General features: G+C 38.9%; 1 protein-coding gene across 5 annotated transcripts in view; it reads right to left on the bottom strand.

The window, feature by feature from the left end:
• Tasor2 (transcription activation suppressor family member 2) overlaps positions 1 to 27909 on the bottom strand; it is a 48323-nt gene that overhangs the window by 6340 nt on the left and 14074 nt on the right. For all 5 annotated transcript variants that reach the window (XM_052726765.1, XM_052726764.1, XM_052726766.1 and 2 more), the window contains 10 exons: positions 27100 to 27203; positions 25858 to 25930; positions 25694 to 25756; positions 20174 to 20890; positions 17821 to 18063; positions 14746 to 15622; positions 12265 to 12694; positions 4247 to 8017; positions 839 to 964; positions 14 to 167 (listed from right to left, as the gene is read on the bottom strand). In XM_052726765.1, coding sequence (XP_052582725.1) covers positions 14 to 167; positions 839 to 964; positions 4247 to 8017; positions 12265 to 12694; positions 14746 to 15622; positions 17821 to 18063; positions 20174 to 20890; positions 25694 to 25756; positions 25858 to 25930; positions 27100 to 27203 — 6558 coding nt within the window. The remainder of the gene's footprint in view (positions 1 to 13; positions 168 to 838; positions 965 to 4246; positions 8018 to 12264; positions 12695 to 14745; positions 15623 to 17820; positions 18064 to 20173; positions 20891 to 25693; positions 25757 to 25857; positions 25931 to 27099; positions 27204 to 27909) is intronic.

The following is a 27909-nucleotide window of genomic DNA, read 5'->3' as shown; positions in this document are numbered from 1 at the left end:
GTTAAAGACCAACCTAATGTCAAATTTTCTAGTATATCATCATCTGATACCACAAAGCCGCCTGAGCGAAACAGCTCTTGATAGGTGTCATTCAGAATGTCTTCAGGGCTGTCCACCCCAGCAAAGATGACACTGGGGAAATGCTTTAGCTTCAGCAGAGAAGGGATCTGTTAGACATAAAAGGACTTCCATGAAGAAAGGTACACGTAGGCACACTGAACATTCATAGATTTCAAGGACCATGAGCAGCTGAAAATGTCTTCAACCAGGACCACTGACAACTTTGCCACACACAAAGAGCAGTTCTCACCTTATCATGAGTAGCCATTAGCTCATCAAAATTAATTAAAAAGTGGACTCTACAAATAGTTTATGAGAAAAGAACATGTCTTAAGTAAAAGGGACCTATAAATAGTTAAGTCACACAAACTCATTCTGTTTCCAACTCACCTAGTGGTGCCAACACCCCAAGCTCATGTCATTATCCTGTGTCCACAAGTTGCTCCTTGGGACAAGCAATTATTTCTTGTCAACCAGCAGGCAAGTCCTTTTAAAGTATATTTTCTTAATAGACATCAATTTTTCAAGTGAGAATATTTAGCATTAGCTCACAGTTTTTTCATAGTTCTCCCTCAGTTAACATATCAACCTGCCCCACAGACACCTGGTGATTCTAGAGTATGCCACACTGTACCTTCCCCCAGTATCTTCCCACTAAAGTTCCGATGGAAGTATATGTCAGCTATTCACCTATACAGAATAGGAAGAATGAGTCACAATACTACACAAGTTCAGTGCCTAGAATATATTCCTTTTTTCTGTGAGATTCCAAACTTACCTGATGCAAACGTGACATTATGTCTTCATTTTTGATGATAACTAATAGTGTCTCACTCTCTCTGTGAAAAGCTTGACAGAAATCCAGAAGTTCAATTTCTGTATGGCCTCCTTTCTTTAGAATGCTCTGAAAGATTTACAAAGATATTACTAAAAAAGGAAACTTGTACAGAATTTTTTTTTTTTTTTTTTGATATAGGGTCTCTCTGTATAACCCTGGCTGTCCTGGAATGCACTATGTAGACCACGATGGCCTCGAACTCAGAGATCAGTCTGGCTCTGCCTCCCAAGTGCTGGGATTAAAGGTGTGTGCCATGGCCACCCGGGTGGTACAACTATTTATATTAAAAACAAGCCACCAGCTAGACATGGCGGTACATACATTCTTGGCACTTGGGAGACTGAGGAAGGATCATGAGTTCTAGTCTGTCTCAGCTACTCAGCAACACATCTCAATATGGAGCAAACAAAAAGAACAATACATCAAAAAAGCAAATCCTATTTACAAGGCAACATAAATAGCTACTGGTCTTATTACTAAATAAACATACACATATATTACTAGGATTTAAGTTTTTAGTTATAAAATTAGTATGTATGTATGTATGTATGTATGTAAGTAGGTGGGTGCGCACACACATACCATGGACAACATGTGAAGGTCAAGGCATAACTTTCAGGATTTGGTTCTTTCCTATCATGTAGGTCCTGGGGATCAAACTCAGGCTGTCAGGCTTGGTGCCTTCTCTTACTGAGCCATTTCAACAGCCCAAGGAGTTTAATTTAAAGATAAAGCAGCGGCGGCGGCGGCGGTGGTGGCACATGCCTTTAATCCCAACACTCGGGAGGCAGAGACAGGCGGATCTCTGTGAGTTCCAGGCCAGCCTGGTCTACAGAGCAAGATCCAGGAAAGGCGCAAAGCTACAGAGAAACCCTGTCTTGAAAAACCAAAAAAGAAAAAGAAAAAAAAAAAAAAAAGATAAAGCAGTTTATGTCTATAAAATATCAAAGGCTGATTTAAAAAAAGCAATCCAAACTAATTCACATAAATGCAGTTTCACTTTCAAGGGAGTGAGACAGGACAGGGTTGCTGAGTGTTTACATAATGCCATTATTTTAATATATAATATACAGGTAGAACTTTAGAAACCTACCAGTGCATTTCTTTATCATTAATGGGAATCAATTTGAAGAGCTAATTGTTCCTTGGATGTCCATATCCGAATAAAAGGGTAACATAAACTACATGTTTATAAGGAACTGCATGTTATGTCAGAGTGGCTCCTTGTGAAGTCTCACTGGGAAGGTGAATGTGCATCATGAAAGAATTTCCTCAATCCCATCTCCCTTATGACTTTTTTTTTGTTTCCCTCCTAAGATAGGGTTTCTGTGTTGCCCTGGTTGTCCTGGAACTCACTCTGTAGATGAGGTTGGCCTTGAACTCACAGAAATCTGTCTGCCTCCCATGCTGGGGTTAAAGGTGTGCATCATCACCACCATCACCACCATCACCACCATCACCACCATCACCACCATCACCACCACCACCACCACCACCACCACCACCACCACCACCACCTGTCCATCATGACTCTTACATGATGCTTTTTCAGGAAGGATTATGGCTTGCCATTATACACCCCAAATACACTCCAGACAGTCAGAATATTTCTTTACAATGTATTACTTTGTCTGCCCTGAATCCCAAACAGCTGAACTTTTGACTATTTCATTGTCACTCAAAAGGGACAACATAATTTTTGAAGAAAATTCTTTTAGGAAAGAGTCAACTGAAATACTTAAGACTGAGTTGTCACTGCAGATTCTCATCTTACAAACAGGTCTGTATCCTATCACTAAAGAAGAGTTTAGGACTTGCCAGTATTATTCAGGATGTTTCCAAGGCTTAAAAAACTGTACTGTTTTTTGTTTTCCTGAGACAGGATTTCACCCTGTGGCTCAGCTGGCTTCAAACCTGATTCTCCCATCTCAGCCATTCAAGTGATGGGATTACAGGTGTCAGCCACCACACCCAACAAACACTGTGCTTTTGAAGGAATGTCATTCTGAAGTTTATTTTAGTATGTGTTCAATTAAAAATTGTACCTTTGTACAAATGTGTGCTTTTCATTATAAATAGTAGCCACATGGTGAAATACTGTCAATATTTTCAATACATTCAGTATAGAAATAAGAGGGTGCCTATGGTTATGAGCCACTGTGTGGGTGCTGGGAACCAATTCCAGGTCCTAAGAACAGTAGGTATTCTTAACTGTTGGGCCACCTCTCCAATCCCTGCCATTTATTTTTAAGAATCTGTTTTTTTAAAGAGTCTTTCCAGTGACCTCAGGATGAAGTCTAAATATGATAATGTATCTTAGTGAGTCCTTTCCTAGCATGGGTCTTCAATGTCTCCAAACTCATCTTTCTTTTTTTTGGAGACATAGTTTCTCTTTGAAAACAGTTCTGGCTAGAACTCACTCTATAGACCAGGCTGGCCTGGAACTCACAGAGATCCACCTGCCTCTGCCTCCTGAGTGCTAGGATTAAAGGCATGAGCCATTACCTCCCGGCTACCAAACTCATCTCTTGACAGTAAACTCTTTTGTCCAGTGGTGTTGACCAGGTCTCCCATCCCCACTTGCTGGGCTCGTGTCACACATACCTTGTTTCTTGCCACCTTATGCAGCACTAAGCCCTTTGTAGGATGTGTCTAAATTATTTACAAAGTTTACTTTTCACAAAATGTTATATGGTAGACATGTCTTCGTTTTAGAAGTTATCATTAACTATTTTCCTCTAGTGTATACATCAACGAAAAAGACATTTTGGTATGTGATTTTTGTGTATGTATGAACATAGGGGCCAGAGTTGACATCAAGAGTCTTCTATTTGTCTCCACTGTTTTGAGACAGTCTCTCACCAAACCTAGAGCTTACCTATTCAGCTAGAATGGCTGGCCAGCAAGCCCCAGAGATTTGGCAGCCTTTGTCTCCCCAGTGTTTGGATTACTGCCCATGTGCACAGCTTTCTGTATGAGCACTGAGCCATCTCCTCATCCCTGGAATATAATTTTTCTTAAAAACAAACAAACAAACAAAAACTGAATGCTAAGGTAAGAAGGTGGTAACTGAAAATGGATGTAAATATGGTGAAAACCTGACTTGGGAGAGCCCAGCATTTGTCTTGATTCAATCACCATTAGCTTTTCATTTCTGTCATTTTGGAATTTGTGTTCTATTTGAGTTACTGACATTTTTGTCATTTTGGAATTTGTGTTCTATTTGAGTTACTGATAACATATCACGTTCCCATACCATTTCTTTTAAACCCCAACTTTTAAGTTAATTACTTCTAAAATAAACTAAACTTAGAATATAATGAAGTATAGAGTAAGCTGGTACTTTACCTTTGTTCTTAAAAAGAATGACTTATCTTCTGTTTCAACGAGGTAGAACCAGAAAGGGCTCTTACAAGCCTCCCTCATGACTCCTTTTAGTTTGAGATGCAGAGTGGCACACAAGTCTGTGATCACATCTTTGTAGGATACCGACTGTCTTGACTGACATGTCTCCTGGGACACAGCTTCTGCAGAAGCTACACTTAACCTTTTATCTTGGGAAACAATTTGGTTGCTATTCATCATGACCTTATTAAATTCAGCATATTCATTTAGAATAAGTGAAATATCATTTCTAGCTTCTTTCAAAGTGCTGTTGTATTTCAGTTTATTTAGGTGGACTGGAACAGTCTGATTTCTTTCAGAATTTCTAAGATTTCTACTTTGACTATGTTTCTCCTTCCAAAAAGGAGAACTGTCTAGATTGCTGGGTGAGTGGCCTCTTTGGCAATGACTCTGCTGCCTGGTGTCTGAGTGTACAACTGTCACCAGAATGGGGCTTCTGCTCTTAGGTGGAAGATGCAGAAGTGAGGGATCAGATGTTTGTGATGAAGGGCATGTTCCAACTGAGATTCGGATAAGGGACTCCTTAGGGAAGATGTTGGTGGAAGGAGAAGATTGCCGAGAATCCCCCTTCTTTCTTACTTGTTTTAGCTTATGATCAAAACGCAAGTACTCCATGTCTAAAGTATTCTGTGTTAGGTCATCTGCCACATGCCAAGTGCTAATCCAGGAGCTAAGAAGGCCACAGTTTGCAGTGAAATTCCGATGCCTCTTCAGGCTATGCAATGTTCTTGTGGTATCTTTGGACTCTTTTGTTATAGTAAAGTTAGCATAAGTCCTGGGGATACCATGGGAATCTGGGATCTGGACGTAGTGAGGCATACACTTATTTGTTGAGATAGGGCATGGTTCCATTTCCCAGGTTCTGGGTGGAATGTGTGTCTCCAGCTCTGAAATTTTGCTAGAGTAGATCCAAGTGTCTTTATCACTGTTGTTTAAGCCTGTGAAAGAGTCAGTGCTATTTTTTACAGCATCTTTTTGGCTTCCATGACTACCTCTCAAAGTACACAAATTCTCCACATCTAATTTACAGTTTCTACAATCAAGAGACTCTTGATCAGTGTCTCCAGAAAGTGCTCCATAGCACATGGAAGCATTTCCATTTATCTCTGTATTTCTGTTCAGTGTTTCAGAATCTGCCTTGGTTTTATGTCCCATGTTAGAGTTTTCACTGACAATATGTTCTCTGTAGATGCCACAAACTGAGTCAATGGATTCTAGGACAAAGGAAGCAAAAGGCCCTTCATTGATACTTTTACTGATGTCTGTTGTATTTTGGTAAGAATGAGCAATTTTGGAGAAAACTCCATCATTCAAGGGCGTTTTTTCTTCACATTTTGATGTGTCTTGCAGCACATGAATTGTTTTTTGTTCATCTTTTGTAGATGTGGAGTTAGGGTGAAGGTCAGTAGAACTGAGATCCATGCTTTCTTCATGTAATTCAGTTCCAATATTCTTAAGTAAGCCGGCCACTTTAACTACTGGTATTTCCTGTGTTTGAAACCCTGGCTCTACACTTACTGGTTTTGTATAATAGGTACACTGAGCATTGTCAGAGGAAGAAACAAACTTTGAGATTTCTGGGTACATGTATGTCTGTACATCAGTTTTGTCAACAGAGGCAGAGTTCACTGACCCAGGCTGCATAGTATTATCAGCTTCTGTTTTCAAATCACTGTCAAAGACATTTTTCTCATCATCTCTAGAGCTAGTCTGTTTTAATGACACATTCACTATTCCACTTCCGGTGGTTATAGAAACCAATGTGTCTGTCAAAGACTTATTTTCAACTTTTCTAGGACCACATAAGGGTACACTGGACTCCAAGGCAGGAAGTTTTGTGTCCTGATTTCTGTTCTCCATACAAATTGCCTGCAATGGGTTTCCTGATTTTACCAGTTTTTCAAGAGGCTTGAAGTTACCTCCATATTTAGGGGGCGAGGTAGGCTTGCTTAATTCTTTATCATTGCACTGCACCTTTTCTGAGAAAGATAAACTCTCTTTGTGCTCACTTGGGACAATGAACTCAGTTATCTCACCCGGCACAGTTACTCTGCCTTCTATTCCTGCATTAGTTAGTACCTGTGGTATTTCAGCTGAGAGCTGCACTTGTCCTTGTGATATTGAAGTCTTAGGATCAACAAAAGAATTTTCTTTTTCTGGTATGGTTAAATCTCCTGACTTAATTTGGTAGAACTTGTTACTTTTCTCAGACTGTGTATCATGAAGTTTTAAACATGGAGATGGCTGTGTTTCTTCAGTATGTACTATGGGATCAGGACTAGAAGCTGGTGATACTTCTTCTATTAGAGGCCCAAAGGGGAAGCCTGAGGAAACTTTAATTTCTTCTGCAACCTTAGGGGCATGATTTTCTTTAGAAAGTATTAATGTACCTGGTTTTAAATCATTGCTTTGTGTCTCTTTTAATGGTTCTTTAGGTTCCACAGGATACACTGACATACAGCTAGCTAAATTTATTTCTTTGTTTTTTATGAGGCTCACCTGTGCTTCTGAGTCAATCATTTCTTCATTTCTATTCTGTAGTCCTAAATTTGATACTGGGGCCCTCTGTAACTGTTCAATTTCACAAGCTGCCATTTCCTCCCTGGGGCTTATAGGTGGTGATACTGTTAGAGTTAGGTCAGTATCAGAACCTTCCCCTGACAACTCCATGCTAACCTCTTCTTTACTCACAGACAGCTCTGTTTGTTGGGGAAATACTGAATTCAATGTCTGCAAAGTCTTTTCTTGGTTTAGATTACTCTTGTCATTATTCCTTACTTCTGTAGAGCCATCTGATATATTACTTATTGCTGGAATACAGTTAAGGGACTGCCTGTTTTCCAGGGTAGCAGAGGTTGATAATGACACTACTTTAACTTGTGATGGTTCTAGAACCTCATCTAAAGACATGCTGAAGCCATTCTGCGTCTGTAGAAAGGCATCTTGTGGGCATTTTGTTCTGTCACTGGCAAATGAATAACTAGAACTTTTAACTAATGACAGTGCTTCTGTTATCAATCCTTCATCAGCTGATGTCGGAGGAATCTCTTTCTGTAATGGACAGTGGCTTTCAGGTGTTTCCTTTTTTAGGGAAGAGGCAGAAAGGCACTTACTCTCTTTATATTCTGAAATGGCAAGAGAAGGAACGTCCCTAGGGCACTGTGTTTGTGCCTTTTCCGTTGTAGACACAGGATACTGACTAGTCAAGGCAGGGGATACTTGTTTAACCAGCTCGCTATTAAAGCCTGTAGGTTTGTCAGCGCTATTTACTTCTTTCTGTATTGGTGCATAGGCAGCTTTTTCAAAAGCAAGAGGAACTGGTTCCAGATTAATCATCATATATTCCACATTATCATCTGTCCTTTCCACAGAGGGTGGACATTTGTTATTGATGGCGCTGCTATGCTGGGTAACATCCTGTACAGCACCTGTTTTTATCAGCAGTGATGGATGAAAAATATCAACTTTGTTCTCAAGGGTGCTGAACACAGACTTCTGACACATTATTGAATCACTGCTGGCCTCATCAAAAGCTGTGGTCAAGGTGTCCTGTGTGACAGAGTCATTACAAGAAACCATCTTTGTGCTCTGGAAGGTTTTTTCTTCACTGGGAATACAAGATCCATTACTTTGGGTACTTGCAACACCAGAAAGCACAACATTAGAAGTCTCAGGTATATCTGTTAATTCTTGTTTGGCTTTATTTCCAGTTACCTGAAATGACAAAAGTTTTTAAAAAACAAAACGTTAAACAGATTAAGAAAAATTACATATATGAAAAAAAGGCACGGGTTAAGTTTAGTTTGTTTTTTTTGAACTTTCTTAATCTCTAAGAAATTATCATATGGTAGAGGATAAGCAAACCCACCAAATTAGGGGTGTGTTTTCTCTTTTTGTGGTGCAAAGTATTGAACTTAGGCCTTGTGCACATTAAGCGAGCACTCTTCTTCTTAGCTATACCCAGTTCACTGTTTTTCTCCTTTAAACATATTCACAGATGAGGTGGGGGTGGTGACGCACATCCCTGTTAATTCCAGCACTCAGAAGGCTGAATCAAGAAAATACTGAATTCATGGTCCCTGGCTATCAAGGCCTGTCTCAAAGAAACATTAAAAAAAAAATAAACAAATATTACAGACCAGAGTTCCATACTTTATTGACCAGTATACTAGATCTTAAATGTTCAAGGTGTAGTGGTGCATACCTTTAACAGTTGAGAAGCAGAGGTTGGCAGATAGATCTCTGAGGGCTGCATAGTTCTGTGTTCTCTCTCTCTCTCTCTCTCTCTCTCTCTCTCTCTCTCTCTCCCTCACTCACCCTCCTACCCCCAAATTTAAATGTGTCATCTGTCAATACAGAAACAGAGCACTGGAGAAGTAAAGTAATTTGTTGTTAATGAAATTAAATGATAACTATTAAGGCTGTAAATAACCTTTTCTTCTTCTTCTTTTTTTTTTTTTTTGGTTTTTTCGAGACAGGGTTTCTCTGTGTAGCTTTGCGCCTTTCCTGGGACTCACTTGGTAGCCCAGGCTGGCCTCGAACTCACAGAGATCCGCCTGGCTCTGCCTCCCGAGTGCTGGGATTAAAGGCGTGCGCCACCACCGCCCGGCCAACCTTTTCTTCTTAAAGAGCAATCTCTAATTATACTGTATAAACACTGCCATCTGGAATTTTCCCACAAGACAGTAAATAATTACTATCCCATGAACTCTGAATAAATGATTCTGTAAGGAAGAGTCCCTCCTCAATCCTTAACTACTTCTTTGTGTAAAGCTAGAGACAGTTGTTTTGTTAAGTCCCCACATGATCTTATATAAACCATGAAAAACAGAAATCAAGACAACTGACCACACATGGCAATGTCTAGAGCACTATGCCCACAGACTGCCTGCTGTGCCTAGAGGCATACAGTGGAAGTGAGGGCACAACTCATTAAAAACCTGTCTCAAGCCGGGCGGTGGTGGCGCACGCCTTTAATCCCAGCACTCGGGAGGCAGAGCCAGGCGGATCTCTGTGAGTTCGAGGCCAGCCTGGACTACCAAGTGAGTTCCAGGAAAGGCGCAAAGCTACACAGAGAAACCCTGTCTCGAAAAACCAAAAAAAAAAAAACCTGTCTCAACCAACGAAGTATCAGATACTTTAGTAGTTAGGGTAGAGAACGGAGATGGCAGTAGTGTGGAAGACTGAGAACTTTCCTGTGGTCCTCCCAGTAACACCATGCCTGCAAATATCCAACCAAAACTGTAAAACTATGCATCTTAGTGAAATGCTAGTTGTGACAATCTTGGTGTATTTATATTTACATATATATATTTAACTGCAGACACAATAGAGTATTTCTAAAATAATGTCTATTTAAAAATTGGTCGGGGCTGGGGAGATGGCTCAGAGGTTAAGAGCACTGGCTGCTCTTCCAAAGGTCCTGAATTCAATTCCCAGCAACCACATGGTGGCTCACAACCATATCTAATGAGATCTGGCACCCTCTTCTGGCCTGCAGGGACACGTGCAGACAGAACACTGTATACATAATAAATACATTAAAAAAAAAATTGGTCAAGTGACCGCAAGCAACATGCTATTGGCCTCTAGAGCTTTTTGTGCCAGTGTGTCCACTTGTGGAACAAGGGAATGTTATAGTACAGTCACATGCTTTTATGTGCAGGCATAATACTCAAGAAAATCCCCAGCCTCCCACTCTCAAAATATTCTTAGAAGCGTAAGCTGGAACATCTGTTATCTGAAAATCTGAAACCCAGAATACTTCAATATACAAAGCCTTTACGTGCTGACATGATACTTAAACTTTGTGTGAAACACTTCCAATACTGGAGTTTTCTGACAGTGATGTTCAATGAGTAAAGTCTATGCAATATTCTTAAAATTTGAAGTTCTCTCAAATCTGAATCATTTCTGGTCCTAAAAATTTTGGAGAAGTACTTAACCAGTGTATACTATAAATATTTAATATTAATTAAAAATCATTCATTGTAATTATTTCTTTTATCCCCAACTTAGAAAATTTCCTGAATAACTATGAATAGGTTCTGAATTTGTTTCACATAAACATTGAGTATAATTTTACTCAATGGTTAAATTTTAAAAAATATATACATTTTGAACATATTCAGCCCTTAATCTCCCCCTCTAGAGACAGAATGTCATGTAGCTGAGGCTGGCCTTGAACTCCTGAGCCTATTGTCTTCACACTTCAAGTGCTAGGATTATAGGCTTGTGCCATGCCTGGATTACTCTTCTTTTTAAATAAAAAAAAGTATTTATTATTTTTATTCCATGTGTGTGTTCGCACTCATGCAACGTATGCCAAGGCTCATTCATGTACGAAGATCAGAGGATAACTTTACAAGCTGGTTTTTGTTACACTGAGAATTCCAGGATCAAACATACGTCTTTGTTAGGCTTGCATGGCAAGTGCTTTTACATGGTGAGCCACCTTACCAAGCTCAGGTTTAGTCTTCTTTATGTCTTATTTCATGTGAGTTCCAGGACAGCCAAGAGAGAAGGGAGAGAGAGAGAGAGAGAGAGAGAGAGATGGGGGGGGGAGATAAAGGAGAGAGGGAGAGAGAGAGGGAGAGAGAGAGAGAGAGAGAGAGAGAGAGAGAGAGAGAGAGAGAGAGAGAGAAACTAGTATGGAGTATGTATGAACCTAGGTAGTAACTGAAATCTGCCTTACTAAGTATTTTCTTAGTCTAATGTATAGTTGCTCTTAACTGGATTTTATTTGTATCCTTGAGAATAGGACAAAATTTCTGAATCTTATTTAAAAAAACAAAAAACCATATCACTATGTATAAAATACTCATCTGGATGTGTACACAATTACATCCCCAGAATATGACACAGAAACAACTAGATTGTTTGGATATGAACCTTGGTTTTGCAATTTATGTGACTTCAGAGAACTTCATTGGCCTCATCACAGTTTAGTAAGCTAACAGTTTTTACTTCACTGGCTTTGTTTCAGAATTACCTGAGTTATTGTGAGGGAAGAGCTTGGAACATTATTTGGTATATAGTGCTGTAGATATGTTAACTTTGCTAATAATGACCGTCACTTGAATATACTCACCTTCCTAGGTTCATTCTTGGCTCTGCAAGTCCCCACTGACCTCACGTACGGCAACACAGTCTACTCAATGTAAGGACAAGTACCAGATGCTGTCCAAATTGTGTCAATACTCACAAATTACTTTTCTTTATAGGTCTGATACTTTACTATTCCATTATTTGCCTTCCAAACTCACTCAAATATAATCAATTTTAGCCTGCTGTATCAAAATCTATCAAAGCATCACTAATATTTATCACTAACATTTGATCCTTAATATCTATGTAAGCCATAACAAGTTAGTAATTTGTGTGTGTTCCTGTGGGTGCATATGTGTGTAGGTCAGAGGTCAACTTTGATTGTTGTTCTTAGGTATCATTCACCTTGTATTGTCTCACGAGCTTGGAGTTCACTGACTATGCTAGCGCCAGCAAGCTCCAGGGATTAAGCTGTGTCTACCCCGTCTATTCCCCTAGTGCTAGGGTTATAGATGTGCACGGCCATGCCTAGGTTGTACATGGATGCTGAAGATTTGAACTCAGGTCCATATGCTTGCACAGCAAGCAATTTATCTCCCTAGTTCTTATAGTCAGTTATTTTAAAACAAGTTCAGAACAAGTACTTTGCCCCAAATTATAATACTAATAAATGACAATCAAGCTGGGTTCCCACATATCTGATTTCTGCATCTTGTTCAATGAAGATGGTAGATAAAACCTACCTATGGACAATACAGAGGAACATTTTATGAAAATTGTGTTTGGGGCATTAAAATCCTTTACAAAGCTGGAAGATCCATTTTTTTTCTAAATAGTACCTTGTTTTAAATGTTTACATATAAAATGAAGAACTAGCCAAAAAAAAAAAAGCAGCATTTATAATAGTACCTCACCTCATTATTACAAGAATAGATGCAACTCTGGCTTCCTGAAGTATCCAGGTGACACTCTCCTGTAAACATTTCTTTCTGTTCATTCTGTAAGCAGAGTTCCAAGTCTCTGGTGGTTGGTGGATTAATGAAAGGAAGCACGCAGTTAGGTCCAGGAAAGGTCGTATTGGTGGCATGACCTTCATGTGCTTCCTTAGTCTCCAACTGAGGGTCTACTGAGTATCTTTCCACACTGGAAAACTCCTCAATGTCACTTTGGTCAAAAGATTCTACAGACCTATTTATGCATACATATTTTGCTGGGTTTCTGTGTTCTACCACCTTTCGAGGTGACCCCATGACTTTGTTCTGTTTGCTGTAGAACAGAGCTACCCACATATGAAGTAAAAGCTTCACATCTTCCATATTTTCAGGCAAATCAGTGTTCCAGGGTCTGAGATGTTAAAGAGCACACAAAAAATAATTGAAATATTATTTTTAGTTAATTATCATAAACAAGTTCCTATGAGTAAAATTATTTGTGTTCACTTTTAAATATTACAAATATGAAACAGTAAGTTGATTTAACAAATGATTATGAAGTATAACCCATTCATCTTAAAGAGAAGAAAACAAAGAATTAGAACATTAAGTGACTTATTTCAAATCACAAAACTTATATGGAAGAACAGTTGAGTCTTCTGATTCCTGGCCTAGCATTTGCCTTTCATACCACACGAACTCACTCTGAAGACAGCCTGTTTATTTTGGGATTAATGGTTCTAGCAAGTACCCAAATTCTTATTATTTTAGTTTGGCCGAGACTTGTTAATTAACTTAGTTTTCTTTCTTTTTTTTTTCTTTTCTTTTTTGAGATAGGGTTTTTCTGTGTAACAGTTCTGGCACTTGCTTTGTAGTCAGTTTTCATTTTTTATCCCTTATAATAGCTGGAAAACTATGATGATTAGAATATTCTCTGGGCAATGTAGCAAACACTGTACCATTTTCAGATTACAGTTCTAGATAGACACAAAACAATACTGTTCTTAGCAGAAAGACAACAGACAGCTGAAGTGGGCTGAATTGGAGTTAGGCTTCAGTTGTCATACAGGAATCAGACTAATTAGGATGTCAACTACCTCTGTGTATGTGAACCCATGCAAAGAAGAAATCTGGTAATGTGGAATGTGTAGTAAATATGAAATGGTTCACAGATAACTGAATTTCATTCCATGCTGTTACCTATACTCAAAAACCACTCTTCATATTTAATCCACCACTGACACCTGAAATCTGTTAAGAGACGTAGACCCCAGAATGCACCAGAATCTGTAGCTCAATGAGATTCCTAAATGGACTGTATATATACAATAAACTTGAGAATCAATGCCTAGGGCTGGAGAGATGGCTTAGTGATTAAGAGCACTGACTGCTCTTCCAGAGGTCCTGAGTTCAATTCCCAGCCATGATGGCTCACAACCATCCATAATGAAATCTGGTGCCGTCTTCTGGCCTGCAAGGACACATGTAGGCAGAACACTGTATACATAATAAATAAATCTTAAAAAAAAAAAAAAGAAAGAAAAAAAAAAGAGAATTAATGCCTAGAAGAACATACTTATTCCAGGTCACAAGAGACTCAACTAGGAAAGCTATCAGTTTAATCTCCAAAATCCTATAGTGCTACTAAGTCCGTTATTATTGCCATGATTCCTTTTTTTTTGTTGCTTTTTAAAAATAATTTACTTTTATTTCATTTGCATTGGTATTTGTCTGCATGTATGTCTGAGTGAAGGTGTCAAATCTTGGGAGTCAGAGATCAAGGTTAGCTGCCATGTGGGTGCTGAGAATTGAAACCAAGTCCTCTGGAAGAACAGTCAGTGTGCTTTTAACCACTGAGACAGAGTTTCTCTTTGTAGTCCTGACTGTCCTCAAACCGTAGACCAGGCTGGCCTCAAACTCAGAGATTCGCCTGCCTCCGCTTCCAGAGTGCTGGGGGATTAAAGGTGTGCACCACCACTGCCCGGCTCCATGAATCCTTTTTTTTTTTTTGGTTTTGTCGAGACAGGGTTTCTCCGTGTAGTTTTGGTGTCTGTCCTGGATCTCACTCTATAGACCAGGCTGGCCTCGAACTCATGAGAGATCTGCCTGGTTCTACCTCCCGAGTGCTGGGATCAAAGGCGTGCGCTGCTGCCACCACCACCCGGCCCCATGAATCTTCTTAAGGAAGACTTACAGAAGCACTCATTCACTTGAAATCGCTCACTCCCATCAATTTGAACAAGCACTGCAAATGAAAATCCATTCACAAGACTAAAGATATCTTTACAAGTTCTCCATGTGATCAACAGTGGCAAAACCTGTCATTTTCAACTCTCAGTAAACACACATTTGATACTATATTATATTATGGCTTTACAACATTTTCTCTTTCCCCAAAGTCAGGCATGAGTCTTCCATCTTATTATACAGATCTCAACAAAAAGCTGTACCCCTCCTACTTACCCATGTAATGCTCTCACAATAGTTTTCTCCAATGGGTTGCTGGTGTATCTGCTATCTAAGCTGAATGCATATTCTCCTTCACATTTGAAAGTGATCTTTAAGGAGCCATCACAACTAAGAACGGTATGAGAGCAAAAAAAATCTTTGAGGATGGAAGATACAAACAGACTTTTGCGCTTAGTCAATGAATCTTCAGAAAGCTTTTGTAGAGGGGAGGTGTTCTGTAGATGCCGAAATGGCATGACCTTTCCAATAGGAGTTCCAGCTTCGGGGCCTTTTGCCCCATTCTTTGCAAAAGCAGGGCTTGGTAACTTTCTCTGATACAGATGTTTCTTTGACTGTTCAGCAAGGAGCAAGGCATAGGAATGTTCCACAGCAACAGAGTTTTGACTTGCATCTGAGGATTCTCGGGCTTCCTCAGGGGGTGCTGGCTGGGCAATAGCAAGAGGCTGATCACAAAGTACCAAGTTTTCTTCTTGGCCAACAGTTAAGTCTGACTCTGAATTAATCTTCTTATCAGAGGATGGTTTAGGTAGTAGTACACCTTTTTGACTTTTAACTCCCCTATGATATTCATGGTCAGAGGTACCGTGCAATGAATTTTCTTTAGAGAATAAAACATTGTTTTGTGGCAGTTCAGAGAAGCAGGAAAGGTTCCTAACTTCACAAGATGGTGGTATAGAAGAAGCAGCAGAGCTTAATGCCAGATCTGCTAACATATTTAGTGCCTGGGAGTCACAGTTGATAATCGAGTTTTCAGGAAAACCTTTAGGAATCATTGCAATACTTTCTTGTTGAACTGTACTTAGGTTAATTCCATCTTTTTGACCATTTGATGAAATTTCTGATTGAAGATGTAAAGCAATGTCTTTTTCGGCTTCGTAATAAAAAAACAAAAAGGACAGATATAATATTTGTTTTTCTTAGATATCTTGCATATTCCTACACTTAACTGAAAATTAATAGTCAATACAACAGTTACAAAAATAGGGTGGGCAAAGCAAAAATCCAGAGTCCTGCCTTCAGTGTGCTTACATTCTAGTTAAGATGTACTTTAGAAATGTGAAATACGTATTATAGAATTTGCTAACATACTTTCTCAGACACTATTCCCAAGAAACAATTCCATTTAGCTTTTTATGTATAAAACATTATAAAAGTGGTGAATATTCAATCATCAATTAATATTTAATTAATTTTACATTTAAAAACTTTACTTTTTAGCAATAACGGCACTATTACCTGCAAAGGAGGCAATCTCCTAGCAATTTTCTTTCTGTAATAACAGAATCTAATCATTTGCCTTTATCAGAAAAATTACATTCTCCAGTGGTTTGCAAGGCATTCTCTGTACATTAATCTTTCACAAACACTGTTATTATAAAAAATTAAGTTCACAACTATACTATATAACAATTTCCTTTGCAGGTAAATGGATACAGAGAAAAGCCAAATGAACTCTATGTAATCAATCACAGAATGTCTGAAATGAATAACCTGCCTACAAAAGGCCAGTTTATACATTCAATTAATTAATGCATTTAAGGAGAGGAAAACTCTGGCCTATGATGTATCATTTGGAATGAGAAGGGCGTTGGGAGGAAAAAATAAACACAGCTGAGTTGTTTAAAATAGCAAAACCTAAGAGAGCCAGACAGAAAAGGGTCAGAGTAGAGAATTTTCTTGTTGGCCCTCTAGATGCACTGGAAATACTGAATTTATTTTATGATCTGATACTCTTAAGTGATACTGATTTTTGTCTACTTCTGTTAACATTATAGTTTACATATACTCATCTATTTCTTATATAGAGTATCACTTGTAAGTTATGGCTACTATGATAATGACTACTGGTGACAAGAAAAGTAGTTTAAGCATGTATAATTTAATTTAGAACAATTATTGACTTGGTACAGATTCTAAATCAATTAAAAATGTAACAACAGGGGTAGGAGATAAATAAAATGAAAAACAACAAAGACTTTGCCATTTGGAAGAAAAACATCATATACAGAAGACTAAAATTAACAAGAAAAATAGACCTAAGGGTAGGGTGTTGTATGTTCGGTCGTATCAAGGTTAAGGCTGAGATAACAACAGTACTTTCTGATAAAGAATTAATGTCTAAGAGGTGGGAATATAAGACCAACAACAGTCAGCTTTTAGCTTATGTATATCAAAAGTAAACTACCTTAAAATTACATCACCTTTTAAAGCAAATATACTTTTGATTACTACTTGTAATTATTTTTAGATAACCTTACAGCCTTTGCTAATTGATTGTAATTAAGACTAACACTAGCAGATACTACTTGCAAGAATATTTAGTCATAAATGAGGATGTTTATACTTTAACTCTTATAAAACTCATGTTTAGGTTTAAAATTAGAAGCTACTGTTTGAATCTTACAGGTTTTCCAAGTTATTTAAAGAAAATTATGTGTAGTTTGCTCAAAGCTGCCAATAATCTAAAATAATGTATTTGGTTTAAAAGGCAGCAATTTAATTTTAAGTTATTTTACTTTTCAATCTTTTAAGTAAACAGCACAATTAAGAAACCAGGGGCTCGGTGGTTCAGGGCACTTGCTGTTCTGGCAGAGGATCTGGGTTCAGTTCCTAGCAACCACATGGTAGCTCACATACATCTCTAAGCCAGTTCTAGAGGACCAGATCCCTTCATCTGGCCGCCATGAGTACGGCATACATACGGTACATAGAGATACATGCAGGTAAAACACTCATACACATAAAACAAATCTAAAACTTATAAGAGCCAGGCAGTGGTGGCACATGCCTTTAATCCCAGCACTTGAAAGGCAGAGGCAAGTAAATCTCTGTGAGTTCGAGGCCAGCCTGGTCTACAAAGTGAGTTCCAGGACAGACTCCAAAAGCTACACAGAGAAGCCTTGTCTTGAAAAACTAAAAACTTATAAGAAATCAAATTATTTTTGTTTATGTCTGGACTAAAGAATATAGTGTTATTGATACATTTCAATTGCTACTACGTACTTATTTTCTTATGATTTGTTAGACATGTATTATAGTGTTCATATTTACAGGAAGAGAATTTCTTACCAGGTTGGGGCTGCTTTTTGGTTCTGGGATTCCGACGGCCTCTTGTTACATTTACCTTCCGTTTTTGTGGAGATTTTTTCACAGGTGGTTTAGGCTGTGAAACAACTCTACCTGGAGATTTCTCTTGTTTCTTTGCCCTTTTAGCATTTGCAGCCACTGGAGCATCTTTAGATACAGAAGTTTCTCTTTTTTTCCTGTCCAGCCTGGTTTTCTGTACAAACTGTGCAGTCAGCACTTCTGCACCTTATGCGGAAAAGACAAGACTGTTTTAAGGGTGTGTGTGTGTGTGTGTGTGTGTGTGTGTGTGTGTGTGTCCCCGTCCCAGACACTTAGCACCATAACCCTCCCTTCCCTTTATTTTATTTGGGGGTGGTAGGGCTAACTAATACTAGGAAATACATTAGAAAGTTCTGGGTATCAAGAAAGGATTTTAAAAATAAAGCAAAACGCAGGGAAATGACTAGTGGTTAAATTACAGGGTCAAACTTAACATTCAGATCATGGCAATCAGCATATTTTATATGCTTCATAGGCACCAACATTTTCAAACTAAAAATAGAAAACAAGACCGACTGCTTGCTGTCAAAATGGGCAAGTTCATGAAACCCCAGAAAGTGGTGCTGCTGTGGGATGTCCTGTATGCTGTAAATATATGTTGCTATGATTGACTGATAAATAAAATGCTGACTGGCCAGTAGCCAGACAGGAAGGATAGGCGGGACTAACAGAGGAGAATGGGGGGAACAGGATGGCGGAGTGAGAGAGACGCTGCCAGCTGCCGCCATGTCAAGCGAGATGTAAGGTACTGGTAAGCCACCAGCCACATGGCAACTTACAGACTAATAGATATGGGTTAATTTTAGATATGGGTTAATTTGAGATATAGGAACTAGATAGCAAGAAGCCTGAGCCATTAGGCCAAACAATTTAAATAATATAAGCGACTCTGTGTGTTTATTTTATAAGTGGGCTGTGGGACTGCCGGGGATTGGCGGGAGTTGGAGAAAAACTCTCCAGCTACATAGTCCTGATCCTGGCTGGACACTACTCCAGACACAAAGCTGTCATCATGAAGAACATTGATGATGGCACTTCAGACGGTCCTTATAACCATGCCCTTGTGGCTGGAACTGACTGCTATCCCCAAAAAGTGACAGCTGCCATGGGCAAAAAGAAAATTGCCAAAAGATCAAAGATCACGTCCTTTGTGGAAGTTTATAACTACAGTCACCTCATGCCCACATCAAAACTGTTGTCAACAAGGATGCCTTTAGAGACCCAGCCCTGACACCCAAGGCCAGGTGGGAAGCCAAGGTCAAGTTTGAGGAACAATATAAGATAGGAAAGAACAAACAGTTTTTTCAGAAGCTTCGCTTTTAGGTATATTTTTGTTTCCATTGTTAAAAAAGCAAGCAAGCAAACAAACAAACGAACAAAAAACCCAGAAAAGAAAACAAACGATTGGCAAACATTTCCCATGAAGAAACAGAAAGTATATACTTTCAGCTTTGAAGGTCATATGATCTCTGCTTTACTTTTCCAACTCTACCCATATAAAGTGACAGAGCCAGATATGATCTATGTATGAATGAATGAAAACCTTGGTTATATAGTGTGTTGACTCCTTTACTTAGAAGTCCCATAAAAAATACAATTCCCTAGTTTTGGAGAAAATACAATAGATGTAACTTGAGCTGATGCTATATTGAAGTCCTATAGTTGGCCATATTGACTAAAGTATAACTGTCAATAAAAATAAATGGTGGGGATGGAGAGTTGGCTCAGTGGTACAGAGAGTATACTGCTTTTCTAGAGGACTAGTGGTGGATTCCCAGCACCTGGGCATTAGGCAGCTCAAAATAGCCTGGAACTCCATCTCCTGGGGCCAGTGTGTGCATGTGCGTGTTTGACGCCCTCTTCTGGTTTCTGTGGGCACTGCACCTCCACCAATAAAAAAACCACCTTTTCTCCCTTTTATAGGTGTTTATTTAGGCTGTTGGTTAATGGATGCCGTTACTGGCATAATTATTTTTAGAGGATCCCCTTTTCCTACCACTGCCAGAGCACAATACAGAAATCAGATAGTCATCTTTCTAAGAATGGAACATAAATGTGAGAACTAGCTGAAGGTTTACTAGAGAAACATAAACGTCTGGTGGGCAGGCTCTTGAGATCTTAATGTTTTTCATTTATTGGTCTCCAGCTCTTATCTAAATCACTGTCTCTCTAGTTTTCATATACATATGAACCACTCAGAAAAAAATGGCATTTCTAACAAACTTCTAACACACTGCTAAGCTCTAGTTCACACGAATCCAGTTATAGTTATGATAATCACATACGTTATTCTTACCTCTTTTTCTCTTCTGAGGAAACTGCCCTTTAACTAACTTGAGAGTCGGGTTGCATGGTCCACTGTCTGCTCTGGCTGCAGCTCTCTTGGAAAGGGGGCGGCCCAGGCTCACTCGTTTACTTGGCAGTGCAACAGCTGACGTGCTGGCCTTTCTCTTTGGCTGAACTCTCAGATTTGAAGCTGGAGTCAATGGAGTCACAGCTCTCTTCTTTACTCTCAATGTTTTCCCACATTTTTTTGTTGTTTCAGTTTCTTTTCTCATTTCCATCTCTGAGTCAAGAAATTCAGGATCTGGAGTCATAACTAAAGAAAACCCAGCATCACAAATCCCATCTGAAATACAAGGAAACGGAGGAGGCTCTGCTAACAAGTCTAAAGCAGTAGACAGATCCAGAGTGTAGCCACTAGGGTCTGAAAAATAACTCTTCAACTGAGTCAGAGACTCTAAAGGGCACTTTTCAAGTGGGGGAGCCAAGTCAAAAGCATGGGACAGTTTCCCAGTGAATGCAGTGTCTTTCATTATATCTTGAGGAGCCATCAATGAAAGGCTTTTGTCCACCTTATACAGGTCATGGAAACTATGCTTTACTAAGATGTTTGGAGGGATTCCTTTTTCAGGAAGTGACTTCTTTGCTTCCAGAAGTGCACAACCAAGGGCAGGTAAAATAGGTATCACTTTCAGAGAGATGTCATCTTCAACTTTCAAGTCCTTTGCTCCTAAAACACATATACACATACATTAAGAATTCGATACTGTTTCAGACATACAGGAAAAATGTTATAGATTTCAAAATTATTACCAGGTTAAATATATATACTGCAAATGAAAACCTAAGTGGTAACTAGTAAAAACTTAATGAGTAAATTTAATGAATATATATCTCTATATACTTACATCTCTCATACACATCAACACTGAAAAAGAATGATTTGATCTGCAAATATTACATTACAATGAGTAAAATAACTGCCTCCAGCTCCATGTCACCTACAGGGTGTTTAGACAGAGCCCAGTGGACCTTATAGTAGCAGCACTGCCCTAAGGACAAGCAGCTTGTTTCCTACTTCACTTATATTCTTTTAAGAGGCTACAATGCTGGGCTGGAGAGACGGCTCAGAGATTAAGAGCACTGACTGTCCTTCCACAGGTCCTGAGTTCAATTCCCAGCAACCACATGATGGCTCACAACCATCTGTAATGAGATCTGGTGTCATCTTCTGGCCTGTAGTCTTATATGCAGACAAAATATTCAATTCCCAGCAACCACATGATGGCTCACAACCATCTGTAATGAGATCTGGTGTCATCTTCTGGCCTGTAGTCTTATATGCAGACAAAATACTGTATATATAATAAATAAATCTTAAAAAAAAAAGAGGCTACAATGCAAATTGAACTGAAAAGTACAAAGGCCTTAAGCTTCAAATGTAACTCAAATTATATTTTACACATATTTTAAAAATTAACTGAACTGTCTAATTTGTATTTTACCTCATTTCCCTGGCTCACTCTGATTAATTTTGCTTTTTTTGCTTTTAAAGCAAATCAATAACCTAACAAATGAGAAAAAAGGAGAATGCCAGATCTGTATGAACCAGTTAACGAAAGTCTAAAACATCTCAGTTAGCAGTAATATAAATCTACAGAAACAACTCCAGTGTCTACTAAATGGAAATAGGAATTAAGAAATTTTTAAAAAGTAACTACAGAATTATGAAATAGCAAATTAGTCCTAGTTAAATACATTAACACTGTAGCAAATATTAGGAAAGGCAAAAAGGTCAAATAATAAAGAAAATGTAAAATAAAGAGTAAAATAAATAAAAAGAAAATATAGAAAAGGTCTGGATGTATTATAAAGACAGTTTCATGAAAAAGGAACATTCCCTAGGCAACTTCACTATTTCCAGAAGCAACTAAGAAAGGCAGGAGCCACTGGGCTGTGGTGGCACACGCCTTTAATCCCAGTACTTGGGAAGCGGAGTCAGGTGAATCACTGTGAGTTCAAGGCCAGCCTGGTCTACAAAGTGAGTTCTAGAACAGCCAGCACTGTTACACAGAGAAACCCTGTCTCAAAAAAACCCAGAGAAAGAGGGGGGTGGGGGGAAGAGTCAATATGCTTTCTAGTAGACTTATCACAAAAACTTATGAAGAATATTAAGTTGGCTAAGCAAAATTTCAATTTAAGAAGTACCTAAAGCTCTAAATGAACATAAGTAAAAACTGTCTCGGCTGGAGAGGTGGCTCAGAGGTTAAGAGCCCTGGCTGCTCTACAAGAGGTCCTGAGTTCAATTCCCAGCAACCACATGGTGGCTTACAACCATCTGTAATGTAATCTGGTGCCCTCTTCTGGTATGCAGACAGAACACTGTGTACATAATGAAGAAATAAATCTTAAAAAACAAACAAACAGGCCGGGCGGTGGTGGCGCACGCCTTTAATCCCAGCACTCGGGAGGCAGAGCCAGGCGGATCGCTGTGAGTTCGAGGCCAGCCTGGGCTACCAAGTGAGTTCCAGGAAAGGCGCAAAGCTACACAGAGAAACCCTGTCTCGAAAAACCAAAAAAAAAAAAAAAAAAAAAAAACAAAAAACAAACAAACAAAAAAAAAAAAAACAAACAAACAAAAACAGAAAACAAAAAACTGTCTCAATGAGGAAGGTATGAAAAAGTAATCCAACACTGTTTTATTCATTCACAGAGCATTCCTGTGCTTTTCCTGGGTACAAGTAATCATTATCAGACTGGTGGTTTATAATTAAAGAGGAGAAATGAAGGCTGGGGATGTGGCTCAGTAGGACAGGGTTCAAGAAACATGCATGAGGCCTTGGATTCAATCTCCAGCAGAAAAGAAAGGAAGTGGGGAAAAGGGAAGTTAGAGATGACAAAAAGTGAAGAATGTAACCATAAATCTTTTATTTTTTAAGATTTGTTTACTTTTTGTGTGTGCAACTACACATGTATGTGCAAATGCTGGTATTGAACCCCTTGAAGACAGAGCTACCTAATGTGGGTGCTGTGAAGCAAACTTGGGTCCTCTAGAAGAGCAGCAAGTGCTCTTAACCACAGAACCATCTCTGCAGCTCCAAAATAAAAAATCTTAAGAGAAAAAAAGTAACACAGTATGCTAGTTGAGAGGCAGCCCTAGAATCAGGTTGATTGCTGTGGGATGTGTATGTTAAATGTGTTGCTCTGATTGGTTAATAAATAAAACACTGATTGGCCAGTAGCCAGGCAGGCAGTATAGGCAGGACAAGGAGAGAGAATTCTGGGAACAGGAAGGCTGAGTCAGGAGAGACACTGCCAGCTGCCGCCGTGACAAGCAACATGGGAGATGCCGGTAAGCCACGAGCCACGTGGCAAGGTATAGCTTTATAGAAAGGGGTTAATTTAAGATAGAAGAACTAGATAACAAGAAGCCTGCTGCGGCCATACAGTTGGTAAGCAATATAAGTCTCTGTGTGTTTACTTGGTTGGGTCTAAGCAGCTGCGGGACTGGTGGGAGAGAGAGATTTGTCCTGACTGTGGGCCAGGCAGGACCAGAAAAACTCTAGCTACAGTTGATATGGGGCAAATCTGTTTCTTCATCTTCGAAATGATTATAAAGAATACTTTAAGGATTGCTAAATCAGTAATACTTGGAAAAATACATATCACAATAAATGTGAATATCCTTTGTCAATCTGTTTATATAACTGGTTTTTTTATTTGCTCCAAAATATTAAAAAGTACTGAGTTCTTCTTTGATCTCCTCCTGTGTATACATATTTAAAAATCAACTTTAAGGGGCTATAGAGATGGCTCATTAATTAAGAGCAGTGATTGCTCTTCCAGAGGACTTGAGTTCAGCTTTCAGCAGCCACAGACTCAAAACCACCCCAAACTCCAATTCCTAGGGACCCAATGTCCTCTTCTGGCCTCAGGGTCCCTGCACGCATGTGGTGTACAACAAACATGTAGGCAAAATACTCATACACATACAGTAAATCTTTTTTTTTTTTTTTTGGTTTTTCGAGACAGGGTTTCTCTGTGTAGCTTTGCGCCTTTCCTAGAACTCACTTGGTAGGCCAGGCTGGCCTCGAACTCACAGAGATCCACCTGGCTCTGCCTCCCGAGTGCTGGGATTAAAGGCGTGCACCACCACCGCCCAGCCAAATCTTTTTTTTTTTTAAATCCACTTTAAAAACATTTTATACTGGCTATAAATTTAGAAATACTAAATCTAGCATCATCCTTAAACACATATAGTATAATTTAAACAACAAAAATTGCTGTTACATTTCTTTGCTTAGCAAACTTTTTTTTTTTAGATGTCTGACACATATGTTCTGAATATACAGAATGCAACCACAGTAGACATTATGCTGGGATGCAGACCAGTGGTAAACTGCATGCTCAGAATCCCAGCATCATGAACCAAAAACCAAACCAGGCACATTAATGTATTTGTATAAATAAGCACAGCCAGATATGGTGGCAAATACCTATAATCCCAGGATATGCAATCCTAGAGATCATATCCAGAGCTTTATGCCTAGGAGAATAACACTCTACCAACTGAACTACATGCCCATCCCAGAAGTGTTTTCATTGCAACATGATACATGCAACATAATGTATAACTGTTTAGGTACTATATGACTTGACTTGTGGTATTCTGAATGAGAATGTCCTTCATGGCTCAGATGCTTCAGTGTTGGCCCCCAATGGACAGCAGTTGTTTGGGAGGTTTGAAGGTGTGGCCTTCCTGAAAGAAGTATGTCACTGAGGCAAGCTTTGAGGTTCCAAAAGCCCCTTGCCATTGCTAGTTATGTTCTCCCAGCTTGCTGTTCTAGCCCCCATGCCTGCTGCCTCCCATCCACCATTATAGATCCAAGTCCTCTGGAACCATAAGCCCAAATAGACTCTTCTTTCTTTATGTTGCCTTAGCCATTATCACTGCAATAGAAAAGTCACTAATACATGATTAATATTATTTTTTGAGGCCAGGTGGTGGGGGTGAATGCCTTTAATCCCAGATCTTGGGAGGCAGAGGCAAGAAGATCTCTTTGAGTTTGAGGCGGGCCTGAGAGCAAGTACCAGGACAGCCTGTCTCAAAAAATAAGAAAGAAAAGATTATTTTTTTTCTCTCTAACAAATATTTGTCCTCAATATCACCTTGGGAATGCATAGTCCAAATACAAAGACCCAGTCTAGATATGAAGGGTAGCCATGAAAATTCCAAGTCATAGTTTTTGGAAAAAGCATGTCCTAGCTACTACTGAACAACAAATGAATTCAATTTTGAATATGTTGAATCTGAGGAAGCTTAGATGGCATGCTAGATATGTCAATAGTTGGAAACATAAGTCTGAAGCTTAGAATCCACTTGTAAAGGTCAAGTAGGAAGGTTAAAGAAGGACAAATGTTTAAGGGAAAATACACAGTTAACAAATGCTCTGTGCTACTAAGAAGTCAAAATAAGATGAGGACTGGAAAGTACCCAACAGGCTGACTGAACTGGGTACCACTGTAACCTCACCTGTTGATTGAGGTGAATGGAATAAATGTAAACCATGTAGACTCATCTGCTCATCTCCAAAATCTGTAAGAGTAAGAATCAGGAGAAGAAAATGTAGGTTGTTTATCTTATGAAACAAAAGTAAATTCATTAAAAAATTGTTTCCCAAAAAAACTTGGTCCTACCTGGTTCTGGTGTTAAGGTTGATGATGTAAGTAAAATGAAAAATCCCCTATCTTCTAAGCATTTGATGATTGCCTAATTAAAAAAAATAAATAAATAAAAGAGGATTCTTCAATCTTTACTTCTGGGAAAACTATTGTAGACTGAGTAGGACTGATGCTCATTTTTGAAAGATGGGCTCCCATAAAAGTTTCTACTTATCAGTGTCACCCATGCCACTTCCAGCTACTGAAGGATATGCAGATTATACAAACCTTCCTAATGAAACTAAAATGATGGTCAGGCTGGGCTCTGTCTCTTCCCACCCATGTGGAAGTGAAGCATGTAACCCTAACTGGCAGCCACAGGACAAAACTATCACACAGAAACTAACGTTATTTGCAACTCCAAGTATTTTAACCAACACTATCATTAAGACAGGTACTGTCCCAACACAGATGCATAAAGCATGGTCTGTTTTACTTTACTGATTTAAGATTTCTTTATTTATTAATTATGTATACAGTGTTCTGCCTGCATGTACATCTGCATGCCAGAAGAGGGCACCAGATCTCATTATAGATGGTTGTGGGTTATCATGTGGTTGCTGGGAATTGAACTTAAGACCTCTGAAAGAATAGCCAGTGCTTTTAACTGCTGAGCCCCTCTCTCCAGCCCACTTTATTGATTTCTTAATGTCTATTATGGGGACAGACAAGGCATGACTTGCTTCATTACTGTCCAACATTTGCATCATTTCCTTTGTAATATTTAGAAATTATTCTTCACAAAAGTTAGCTCAAACTCTGGGTCAAGCATCTATTTCTATTTTCATACTGAGAAACCCTGGCAAACATGACAGAATTCTTTGAACCAGTAGTTATTCCTCAGTTTTATTGCCTCTATTATGGAAACAGAAGAACCAATTTTTATAAACCCCTGGATAATGGTAAAAGGTGCCTTTCAAAGAAGCATCTCAGAAATGGCACTGTGACTAATACAAACACACTACATAACTAATCAATGTACCAAAAAACAATAAAGACTTTGGGGGGGGGGAACCTCTTGTTCTTTTAGTCAAGAGTATAAACTAAATAATGAGACAAAAAGGTAAGCTGAGTTGTAAGAAAAATGAAAATGTCAGTTATGTCAGTATACATAACAGTGAAAACCCTACCAATAAATTAAACAATTCAGCTAATACTTAGGCACCAATTTCCCAGTTTAAGGAAAAAATAATTATACTTGAAATTAGTGATTCTTACCAATTGCTTATTTTTAATGTACTCGATTAGCTTATCTATGTTTTCCCCTTGTTTGTTTGACAGTTCCACTTCATATAAATCAAAGCATAAATCCTGGCAACAGACTGTAGAGGGAATCAGAAATATAGAACATTTTAAATTTTAATTAAGAAGTATTCTTTGACAATTCCATAAATGTATATAAAGTGTTTTGATCACATACACTCCCACTGCCCTCTCTTTAAGACATATACTTATGTATGTATGTACGCACGCATGTATGGACAGTGTCTCATTATGTTTTCTTGGCTGGCCTGGAACTTGCTATATAGACCAGGGTGACCTTGAACCCACAGAGACCTCTTTGCCTGTCTCCTTAGAATTGGGAATAAAAGCATGTGCCACCAAACTTTGCCTCAGAACACTTATTTGTTTGTTTGTTGAGACAGGGTTTCTTTGTGTAGCCCTGGCTGTCCTAAACTAGCTCTGTAGAGCAGGCTGGCCTTGAACTCACAGAAATCTGCCTGCCTCTGCCTCTTTAGTGCTGGGAGTAAAGGCATGCACCACTACTGCCAAGCCACAACTTTTATTTATTTTAAAAATTTTTTTTTAAAATTCATTTTACATACCAACCACAGTTCCCCCTCCCTCCCTTTCTCCCATTTCCCTCCCACCTTCCCCAACCCACCCCCATCCACTCCTGAGAAAGGGTAAGGTCTCCCATGGGGAGTCAACAGTGCCTGGCACAGAGAACTTTTATTTTTAATCTACTTAAAAAACAATTTTCACAATCTCAACCGAAAAATGGATAAAGAAAAATGTGGTATGTTT

This window comes from Peromyscus californicus, unplaced genomic scaffold (assembly GCF_007827085.1).
Source record: "Peromyscus californicus insignis strain IS unplaced genomic scaffold, ASM782708v3 Scaffold_8__1_contigs__length_139910024, whole genome shotgun sequence".
Classification (NCBI taxonomy): Eukaryota; Metazoa; Chordata; class Mammalia; order Rodentia; family Cricetidae; genus Peromyscus; species Peromyscus californicus.
Note: the sequence above shows the minus strand (reverse complement) of the source record. Positions and strands in the feature narration are given on the sequence as shown.